This window comes from Alosa alosa, chromosome 9 (genome assembly GCF_017589495.1).
Source record: "Alosa alosa isolate M-15738 ecotype Scorff River chromosome 9, AALO_Geno_1.1, whole genome shotgun sequence".
NCBI lineage: Eukaryota > Metazoa > Chordata > Actinopteri > Clupeiformes > Clupeidae > Alosa > Alosa alosa.
The window spans coordinates 13277378-13288982 of NC_063197.1; the positions used below are offsets into that span (position 1 = coordinate 13277378).

At 46.0% G+C, this 11605-nt stretch overlaps 1 protein-coding gene across 1 annotated transcript; it reads left to right on the forward strand.

The window, feature by feature from the left end:
- The first annotated feature begins 6192 nt into the window (after positions 1-6192).
- On the forward strand, positions 6193-9374 carry rasl11b (RAS-like, family 11, member B). The gene is made up of 4 exons (XM_048252519.1): positions 6193-6476; positions 6590-6646; positions 6749-6825; positions 7837-9374. The coding sequence occupies exons 1-4, from the start codon at positions 6365-6367 to the stop codon at positions 8347-8349; spliced, it is 759 nt and encodes a 252-aa protein (XP_048108476.1). The 5' UTR covers positions 6193-6364; the 3' UTR covers positions 8350-9374.
- The last annotated feature ends 2231 nt before the right edge of the window (positions 9375-11605 follow it).

The window sequence follows — 11605 nt, forward strand, 5'->3', positions numbered from 1 at the left end:
CACAAACAAAAAAAGCAAAACACAAAACGAAACAAAACAAAAAAAAAAGTGGCCAAAGGAATTTCCATCGGCCTTCGGAAATGCTAACAACGATCGTTGTGCCAGAGATAACCAGAGATAACAAGGCCGTCGGATCTACCGGGGGCTTCTGACGGGATCTTAGGAAGTTTGCGGGAAAAGTGGGTGGGCCGCGGATTCCTTATCAATGACACCATCCTTTTAAGCCTCTGATGGACGCCGAGGAGGAGAGGCACATCAAATGAACGTGACTTTGAGGGAAGACTGGAGGCTTGCTCGGACAAGCCCCCTCAACGCATTACCGTGTATTTGCAATGTATACTTCCAAGGCGTCCATCTTCTAAGGCATTGGTTTTACTAAGTGGCCTGTGTTTCCACTGCATACCGAGTCTCTGAAAACATCAGCAACATCAATTAGAGGGCTGCTCCCTAGTGTTAACTGCCATGCTGTTGTGTTTGAGGCGGCCATCCCTTTAGAAGCTAAAACTGTTTTCTTTATGGTGTGACCCCATATTAGGTGTCTAATGGTTGCTGACTAAAAATAGTCCTGGATCCACCCATTCGTTCATGGACCATACACTTTTTTGTGAGGGGAGGAAAAATGACTATACTTTGGGTAAACTAGAAGATGAAAAGTGGTGTTCTTCTGTTCATTACCAAGCAATCTGCTTCTAAACCAAACTATTACTGGCTCAGCCCATGCAATAACAGTGGCAGACTCCATTCAAAATGAAACAAAAGGGGCTCAACATTTCACAAATACAGCGTTCACAAAATGTCCTCTCCCTTTGGAGATGTATGTGTACGGTCACTGAAGCATGGCTGTAGCAACACATTCATGAATTCTGCAGAGAGGCCCCATGTATCCCTAATGTCTAATGTGTCTGTGTTATTGGACTTATGTAACATATTCATTCACCCCATGCAGAGCACCAGGAAGTTGTAGAATCTCTGGTCTGACCCGGAGTATTCACTAGGGGGCTAGTCTAGTAAAATTACAAACACACACACTTGGAAGAACTTGCTCAATCCCAGGCTAACCACTGCTAATGTAGCACTGAGCATTAAGGTGTGTGTGCCTATGCCCGTGTAGTATGCAGGCACTGCTGACTGTTTAAATTTTAATCTTAAAATGTCTCCAGAATGGGTAATATTCATGAACATCAATTAGTCATGAGATCAAAAGTGATCAGCAAGTATGCTCATAAGAGACCAGGACACTCACGTCAAATGAGGCACTCTAGAGAGTGACTAACACGTAATGTCATTCGCCAGTGGATACTGCTTGAGCAGAAAATGGACTCAATTACTCTGTGCCATCGTGACGAGACGCCACCTTTCATGGCTGGTTGGGGTGACCTGGAGGTGGCCTGGCCTGGTAGAGGGGGTCACTCTGAGGGAGGGGCACTCCAACGACTTCCCCCAGAACCCCACCCACACCCCCAACCACATCCTGGGAAATCAGCCCTCAGCAATGTGTCAATGAGGACATCCTTTTGAGAGACCCACCTCAAACACATACACACACCTCCACCCTCCCTTCCCCCTCTCTCTCTCTTCACACACACACACACACACACACACACACACACACGACTAATGTTATTACTAATACAGTACCCCCCCCCCCCCACACACACACACACACACACACACACACACACACACACACACTCTTTATCTCCAGTCTTCCATCTAACCCCTCTCAATCAACCCCCTCTCCCCCCAAATCTAATACCTCCTACTGCTATTTGATTGCCCCTCATGGGAGGTCCATATTACCCCCTTTCTCCACGCTAAAGCCCAGCCCCAGTCCACCCCACTGCTCCATTGTATCGGCTGTGTGAGTGACACCTCTCTCCCGCGCTGGCTGTGTGTGTGTTGGACGTGCTGGACTGAGCCTGATGCGGATTCTCACCGGGCCTCTGACTGGCCACCCTCTTTTCTCATGCGCCCCGGACCAGCCTAGAGACAGGTCCCGTGCTGGTCTAATACGCAGGCACACTACGCGTGGCCGTCCCACACAAATCAACAACACAGCTCAAAGTATACTCAGCTTATTTCAGACGACTTTTGACTTAACTCAACTCAGTTATTAGTTTGACTCAACTCAAAGGTGACTCAATACAACTGGGATTTGATAGAGTTCAGAACGGTATAATAACACGACTACATGTTGTGTGACGTTGTGACTGAATACTGACTCACCACAGCAACTCCAAGTGTAATTTAATACAGCTACTGTATCACAGCCACAGTGACTTGACGACTTATTTATACACAATATGTGCCATGTCACTGCAAAAGCAAAATGGCTACCGCTTCACCTTTTGTAGTCTTGTTACAGATTTGATGACTGCTTCATCAAAACACAACTACAGAGAAGATCCAAATGTTTCAAATGCTTTACAAATGCTTTTCTTCCTCAGAAAATCCTCACCTTTTGGCAATGACTTAAGAACCCATTACAACTACCTTCATGGTGTTAAGTGATCAGCAAGGTTTCATGAATCTCAATCCTTTGCATGAAAGGGTTCTTATCCAGTCCACACATGCTTACACAACAAAAGTATATCAGAGGAAAAATATATAACAGCCCCTTTGATCATGTGATCATGTGATCATGTGATCCCTTTCCCTTAGCACACATTACCAGGCCTCAAATTCACACCCTCTCTGCACTACACATACTTGTGAACTCATTTGCACTAATAATTGACGGGCTCTCAATGACATGTTAAATTCTTTGACAGATCGCACCCTGGACGCTCACCTCAGGTGGATGTTGCTGTCGTTGTGGCACACCTGCAGCTATTGTCGGCAAGCTTGCGGGCTCACATTTAGCGGCGGCGCGTTACAGCAATACAGGGCTGCTAAATGTCTGACACTGATGTGGCAACCTTCAACAAAAGTGGCATCAGTAGCGCACCTGGGGTGAAGGCTTTCACGCCGCTACACGTTAGTTACCCTGGGCAGGTGTTATTTCACCCACAGTAATCAATCTGCAGTGGAGGAAAAGGATAAATCTAGAACAAAACAAAATGGTGTTTCCTCCTTTTTTCTCTACGGAAAAGACCAGGAGACAGAAGTTAAAAACATTTACATTCATTTATTTGGCAGACGCTTTTATGCGAAGTGACTTACAACTCAATGATGAAGCCCAAATAGCATTCTAGAGAGTTTACCTCAACCACTGGGGTCTACTTCTCCATTTTGATCCTGTGATTCGTCGTATGGCAGGTTCAGGATGAACTGGACCGAATTCATGCTTTGTTTGGAGTGACAATAGCCACTGAAATAAGCCACACTTCTCTGTGTGGATGAGGTGCTGCAGAGGGAACAGTACATCCCTGCCTCTCTCTCTCTCCCACTCTCTCTCTCTCTCCCACTCTCTCTCCCTCCCACTCTCTCTCTCTCTCACTCTCACTCGTGGCACATACCAGGAGGGACCTCTTGAAACACAGACAGGCACAAAGAAACACACAGGCACACAGAAGTGCACACACACACACACACACACACACACACAGACATTCTGTTCAGTGGCGAGCTGAGCCAAGTGAGGTCGGTGGGTGGTGGAGGTGTTTGCGGGTCAGGAGGGAGGGGGTCAGATCGGGTCGAGTGGCATGGTGTGGCGTAGTGTGGCATAGGGGTGGTGTGGGGGTTATTGTAGCCTGCACAGACCCGTCTGCTGACGCTGAATCGAAGCCATTAATTTCATATTTCAGCAGCAGTCTCCTGTCATCAGGGCCCTTATCAAATATACATACCAGACCGTAATCACACAACCACCGGCTGCCAAAAATACCAGTGCAGTTAGATGCATGAACACCAGTGAAAGACAGCTAGGGAAAGAGAGACAGAGACAGAGACGGAGAGAGAGAGAAAGAAAAAGAAAAAAGAGAGAGAGGGTAAGAAAGACAGAGAGAGAGAAAGAGAGCAAGGGAGAGACAGAAAGAGAGAAAGAAGGAGAGAGACAACGAGAAAGGGATGTGGGTGCATAGAGAAACAGACAGAAAAGACTGAGGAAGTCAGTAATGTGAAAGTGGGCCAGGGAGAAAAAAGAAAGAAAGAGAGAGAGAGTGAAAGTGAAGGAAAGGAAAGGTGGATAATAGTGGGTTACGCAGGGTAACGCCACAGGCAGGCTGTCATTACAGCCTGATCCGCTGACTGGGAGAAAAGCTCCTCACTCCTTCTCAGTGGGCCACCAGCAGCAGGCCTCATGATTCCCTTTGTGTAAGAACACATGTATGGGGTGAGGACTGGAGAGAATGGAGGAGAAATAGATAGAGAGAGAGATGTAGAGGGAGAGAGAGGGAGAGAGAGAAAGAGATGGAGAGAGAGAGAGAGAAGGAGGGAGGGTGATTAGAGAAAGAAAGAAAAGGAGGCAGAGAGATGTAACTGACCATAGTGAGGCAGTGAGACTACAAAGGCAAAAACATGCTAAGACTTTGATCTCCAGGCAGGCAGGCACCCCCACTATCCTGACAGGGCCCTACAACACATCACCACTCTGACATTAAACACACACCTCACCACGCGCTTGCCTAGCCGTATTCACACACACACACACACACACACACACACACACACACACACACACACACACACACACACACACACACACAGATGAAAACATAGACACAGACAGTATAACACAGCAATAAGTGCATTGCTTGTGTGTACTCCAGAGAATCCCCTATATGCAACAGACACATTAGTGTGTATCAGCCTACAGATGTGAAAGTGCTGTGTTGCATTGGTGTGCTACGCAATCTGTTTTACATTCGAATATTTAAATATAATGGCTTTGTTTTGAAAGGGCCTGCCTACCCCTATTACAGTCTGTGTGTGTGTGTGTGTGTGTGTGTGGGGCTATTAGAGGGGGGGTATCCACATGTATCCACTCCCCTACTGAGATCCAGGGGCATGTTGGAGCCTGTCACAGCACAGTATGCCCGATGCATTCTGACATTAGTCCATGACAGAGTATAGGATTGTCAACACACTACACTTAACACACAATGGACGCAACACTGATGAACCATCTGTATGTAAGAAGACATACATTAGAGTCTCACAATCATTGCTCATTCCTTAAGTGGTGTGTATGTGTGTATAGCAGTGTTTCTCAAACTTTTTCAGACCAAGGACCACTTAACCAATAAAAAAAAAACTCACGGACCACCTAGCTAAAACAAAAAAGTAGACCTACTTCAACTGTATATTACACAATAGGCCTAATCACTGAACCACCTTGCTAATTGTCTTTGCACCTTTCTTATTGTGTCAGAGGATTCATATGATTTCAAACGGAGTAGCTTACATTAGTTCAAGTTGGTTCAATATTGCAAACAACTCATCTATATAATATTTTACCACGTCTGCTCACGGACCACTTGGGATAGCTTGCGGACCACCAGTGGTCCCCGGACCACACTTTGAGAAACACTAGTGTATGGGAACATTAGAGTAGTGTGCTATGGGCAATATGCGATAATCCAAGACTAAGATAGGCCTACATTAGATAATGGTGAACTATACCATTGGGGAAGTTGGAATAATTCACTAGAGGTGCTGACTGATGATGATAAATTGTATTACCATAAATAGGCTACTTCAAAGATTCTGGCTCTTGCTAAATTACAAACATGTGGTTTCTTCTAAAGTTCGGAGTGAAACTGATTTTGCCTCTGATCTAATGAGAACGGTTGATTTCTTTAGAAGTGCGACAGATGACTAATTGTGTAGGATTCTAGAGCTTGTCTTATGCGGCCAACGAAATGGCACACATTGACACTTGTGAAATAAATATGTTTATTATTAGTAGTAGTATTATTTATCTAAACATGATTTCGTTTTCATCGATAACATTAATCACTCAAATAAGGGTCAGATGTGTTTCCAGTCCTTCCTTCGAACGTCTTTTCCCTGGAAGAAAGGATGTTTTGTCAGTTCTGAAGCTAGAGCCACCTGTTGAGCGCTTTCTCTTTTTGTCGCTCTCTCTCTCTCTCTCTCTCTCTCTTTCCTCCGTATGTTTGGTTCAGCTATACACGTGAATCAATGAGGTGGGCTGTGTTGGGAAGTATGCTGATCGTACTAGCCAATCAGAGAAGAGCGCTCCAGCAGGATTATAAATACCCCTGAGCGCCTGTTAAAGCGCACAGACAGTCTTCTGAGCTCCTCACAGCACACTCACAAGCTCTTAACGACTGTTCAGCACAACAACGGGATTATAAACTGCTCGCACACGCCAAAGAAGGACTCGTCTGATCTGAATTACGGATCTTGTGGATATTGTGATATCTTTTTCGCTTTTGGAATTCAACTGGAAAATATCCTCAAAATGCGTCTCATTCAAAATATGTCCACCATCGCTGAGTACCCAACTTCGGAGTGCCCGTCTGGTCGGGTTATCAAAATAGCAGTGATTGGTGGAAGCGGCGTTGGAAAAACTGGTAAGTTACAGTTAAACTACTTACTTATATTGTCAACTTTAAGCAGAAAACGCATCTATACCAATGTAATGAATTGCAGCTGTGTATTGACTCTGATTCCTTGCTCTCTGCAGCGCTGGTTGTGAGATTTCTAACAAGAAGATTCATCGGTGATTATGAGAGAAATGCAGGTAAGACTGAGCACCTACTTCAGACACAATCAATCGCTCAGTGCACATTGAACATTGATTGACAGTGTCATTGGACTAATCATCCGTATTTTGCTTCAACAGGTAACCTCTACTCTCGGGATATCCAGATCGACAATGAGCAAGTGGCCATTCAAGTTCAGGACACACCAGGCATCCATGTAAGTTTGCTGTTAATGTTTTAGCCATGAAACTATATAATAACAAAGTTTAACAGCTTAGCCTAAACGCACGGATCATTAGTCCACGGGTTAAGTTAACAACAGCTGCAGACTGCATACCTTCGCCTTTTGTCTCTGCAAACCCTTTTGTGTCCTAAATTCGTTTTGTAACACTTCGGGGCAATTAGCCTAAGGATAGTGTTTGTCTCGGTGCAATGCACTCATATACGTCAATCCAACTTAAACCATGAAAGCAAGTGCGTATTTGATGTTTAAATCGGATTTGGGGCATTTGTCCACCCAACAGTATATGAAGGGGCCACTAATTTTAATATCATTTTAATTGCACTAGCCCGTAATTGCAAAGCGGTTTTGAGAATTAGAGAGGAAAATTGATTTAATTAAGATCCAATCGCTCAGTGGTGGCTTTCTCCTCAACAGTCCCATAGTCTGAAGAATTTGGAGCCAAGATAAGTGCGCGAGGTTAATTTCCTCGTCTGGGCAGTAGTCCAAAACCGCGAACCGTCAGCTTTTTTCCCCCGTCCCCCTTTCTCTCTGGCTCGGGTGCAAGAGTCTGTTAGTCTGGCCGGCTAATTTTCCTGCTCTGTACAGTCGCAATCCGAGCCAGGGGCAAATGATACGTCCAGCACTTCAGCCAATTCAATCACCTTCACCGTACAGTGGTCTCATGGGAGGCGAGCTGGATTGGTGCAATGCTATAGCTCATAACCTCAAAAAAACAGTAGCCTAGTTTACCACCCCCCCCCCCGGGCTGCCAGACATGTTGCATAACAACCCCAGATATTTGATAGGCTCATGGTTCGAATTAAGGTCGCTGCACTAGGTGTGCTTAGCTTGGAGGATTTTTCAGATTTTCTTTCCGATTTCCCTTCATTATAGAACCCGCAAATGGAGCTGTTTTGTTGGCAGATCAAAAAGAAAAAATCTGTCACTGTTTTCTGAATGTTACACTTTTTAACCCCTTCCTTCTCTCTCTCTGTCTTCCTTTAGGTCACAGCAAATGGTCCAGGTTGCACTGACCATGTGACTCGCTCCATCCAGTGGGCTGACGCCATTGTCCTGGTCTACTCCGTGACCGACCAGCGCAGCTTTGACCTCATTGGTCCACTCCACCAACTCGTAGCCCGAGCCCATGCTGATAGAGCCAGCGTGCTGCCCGTCATCCTGCTGGCCAATAAGGCCGACCTGCTGCACGTGAGGCGGGTGGATGCCCAGCAGGGTCCCCTCCTGGCGTCCGCGCTGGGCTGCAGCTTCTACGAGGTGTCAGCCAGCGAGGACTACAGCCAGGTCCACGGCGCCTTCCACCGGCTGTGCCGCGACCTGGCCAAGCAGCCCCCTGCTGCCGGCGCCCTCCCCTCGGCCAGCAGCACCGCCACCTCCGCCGGGTCCGAGAAGCGCCGCTCGCCCCTCATCCCCCGGCCCAAGTCCCCCAACATGCAGGACCTGAAGAGGCGCTTCAAGCAGGCCCTCTCGGCCAAGGTGCGCACGGTCACCTCCGTGTGAAGGAGCGAGACAGAGAGACAAAGTTACAGATGACAAGAAGGATGAAGTGAGTGGCTTACGGCTGCCATGAAGTGAAGGAGAGGCAAGACAAGGTGAAGCCATGGGAGAAGAGAGAAATGGACACCTTTGGTCAGCCTCCTCCTCATATGGGTTTTTTCGAAACCTCGGGTGCCTCGAGTGCAGAGAGCCCTTAGCCTTACCGTCGAGACAGCACGGCGACTGCTGAACTCTCAACTCGTCGCATGAGATGCGCAGAGCCAGCTGAAGATGCAGAGACGTGTGACCTCTGACCTTCATTAATGCTGGTGGACTGCTGTTTTTAAATGACAGACTAGACTCTGAATTCTGTACCTACACAGCAGAATCATGGGAGGTGTAGTCTTCAAAAAGCCGTAGTACTAAAGGGCTGAAGAGGGCTGTCTGAGACTGAGTAGAAACAGACCCACACACACACACACACACACACACACACACACACACACACACACACACACACTGTGCATCAGCTATGAAAACTCAAATATCTTCTCCTGGCAACAGCGACTCTCAAGGATGCGGCAGAGGGTATTTTTAGTTGCCTTTCAGTGGCACAAATGCCACCTTTTTTGCCTCTCTTAATGCTAGCCTCTGCTCGTGTCCCTGAAAAAGAAAGTCCAATTGATGAGCTGCTGGAGAAGCAAGGCACTTTTTTTGTAAAGCTCCACAATGTGTATGTGTGTGTGTGTTAGTGTCACTCACTCACTTGGTTTGAATGGTCACAGCAAATAATTTCTATTTGGTACAATCATATGTGATGCACCACTTTCAGTTTGTGGGATGAAACATTACAGACTTTGATGGAACATTTGAATATTGGGGATTTTGCTGGGTGGGTAAGGGACAGTATCTCTTTTTGAAGCACTTTATAAAAACAAAGAAGAATTTAGAAAAAAAAAAAACAATGCCAAAGGGCTGAATATTGATGTTATTTATTTCTACTTGTTCACAATTTTTTTTGTGGCTCAAAATAAAACATTTGAAATGAATTTGTTTGCTTCTGCTGGTTCTTTGTGTTTTTGAAATTATCGCTAACCCTCAACAAACAGGACTACTTACTCCCTCACTCTCATTAACTCTCTTTCTCACACAAACACTCCCTTTCTCTCTCAAATTCACACAGACCTGTGCCTGCATGTCTCTAAACGGGTGAGGAAGCATAAACATGAGCTTCAGTAAAGTCAGTATAAATACGTATTAAACTAAATTATGGGCCAAGACAAGCAAGCCAATGAGACAAAGCTCTCCAAGGGGATTTTTTTTGTGTAAAGCTAAGCATCTTAAAACACAGCAAGTATGCAATTAACACACAACTGGCAAAAACTACCATGCAGCCAGCATTCAGCAAAACTCCTACAACAGGAAGAGTCTTAAGGTCTATTCAGCTCTATCAAATAAACCACAGGAACAAACTCAAGTAATTATTACAAATTACAATTAATGTTGCATAGTCAGCCATCCAAATTATAATCACAGCTGAGCTAGGTATCGTCAGTCAACATGAGGTGTGGATTTCCTCACTAATTGGGGGAGTTTACAGGCCTTTCTAGCTGACTCTGAGCAATAGGCTCTGTCTGAATCAGGGAATCTGGGAGTCCTAATGTGCCGACGCTGCTAAGTGTGTTTAGACAGATGTGGGCACCTGCATTACCAGGTCCACTCACTCGCCCTGTCGGGAGAAAGTGTGTGTGTTGTGTTTGTGTAATTGTGTTTGCATAAGTGTGTTTATGTCTGCATGTGTGCCCATTCACTGTGTGTGTGTGTGTGTGTGAGTGTGTTTGCCTGGATGTGTGCCTGTTCATGAGTGTAAATGTGTGTATGTATTCACAGGCATTTGAAAGTGAAAGAGTGTGTTGGTTTGTTTGAGTGAGAGTATGAAAGTGAGTTTGTATGTGAGAGTGCCTAATGTGTATGTGTGTGTGTGTTGATAACAGAGCAACAGTCTCTTTGTGTTGTTGTGTGAGAGCGAGAGTGTGTATACAGTACGCGAGTGTCAGATTGTGTGGTGAGAGAGTATTTGTCAATGCATTTTTATTAGAACTCCCCTGCTATGCTACTCCATGCTAGGCTAATCATGGTCCTCCAGAACGTGAAACACCGACATCCCCATTCTCTCACACATACATGCACACACGCATGTGTGCGCACACACACACACACATGCGCACACACACGCATGTGCGCACACACACACACACACACACACACACACACACACACACACACACACACACAGACACACACACACACACACAGCTCCATATACACACACACACACACACACACACACACACACACACACACACACACACCTGTGTACTCATACATATGCACACCTAGTCATGCACACGTGCTTGCAGTGTGTTCCAGTAGATTGGTGCATGTCTACATAATGCCCATCTACGGACCCTGGCAGTGTGGATAAAATATAGTACGGGCAAATATAATAATGCTTTAATGCTAGAGGCTGTGTGCATGTGCAATTTCCATTTGTTTAGATTACAGACTGTGTGTGTGTGTGTGACCAGACTGCGGGCATGTCAATTAGAGACTCTAGTATAGACATGATGTGCAGGACTAGCAGCAGCAAAGACACTTTGAACCATTTCCCTCTCCCCTCTCTCTCTCTCTCTCTCTCTCTCTCTCTCCATCTCTTCTTGACTCTTGTTGCCAGATTCATCACAGGATGTGAGAGGGGACAGATTGCTGATCTGAAAGTGAGAAGGAAGGAGGAGGGGCAGAGTTGACAGAGAGGATTCTGGGCCGAGACGGATAGAAGATAGAAGAGAGAGAGAGAGAGAGAGAGAGAGAGAGAGAGGATGAAGGAAAGAGAAAGAAAGGGAAAGGGACAGATAGAGAGGGGGAAAGAGGAGAGGTAGAGAGAGACGTACACATGATAGGCAACGTGATCCGCGGGGGTTGGTGTCTGTATGTGTGTGTATGTACGTGTGTTGGTGAGTGTCTGTGTCTTTGTGTGTATGCATGTGTGTGTGAGCGTGTAGAATGGCACATGCAGACGGTGTGATATCAGACACTAGACACTCTGGAGTGGTGCACCAGGGGAGGGATCAGAACTCACATGTTCTCCCTCATGATGACCGAGCAAGCTGTCAAATACCTCCATATGTGTGAGATCGTGTGTGTGTGTGTGTGTGTGTGTGCTCGCACTTTGGGACTGGGTGCATGTAGATTTGGATGGGTCTTGAGATGGCACGTGTGA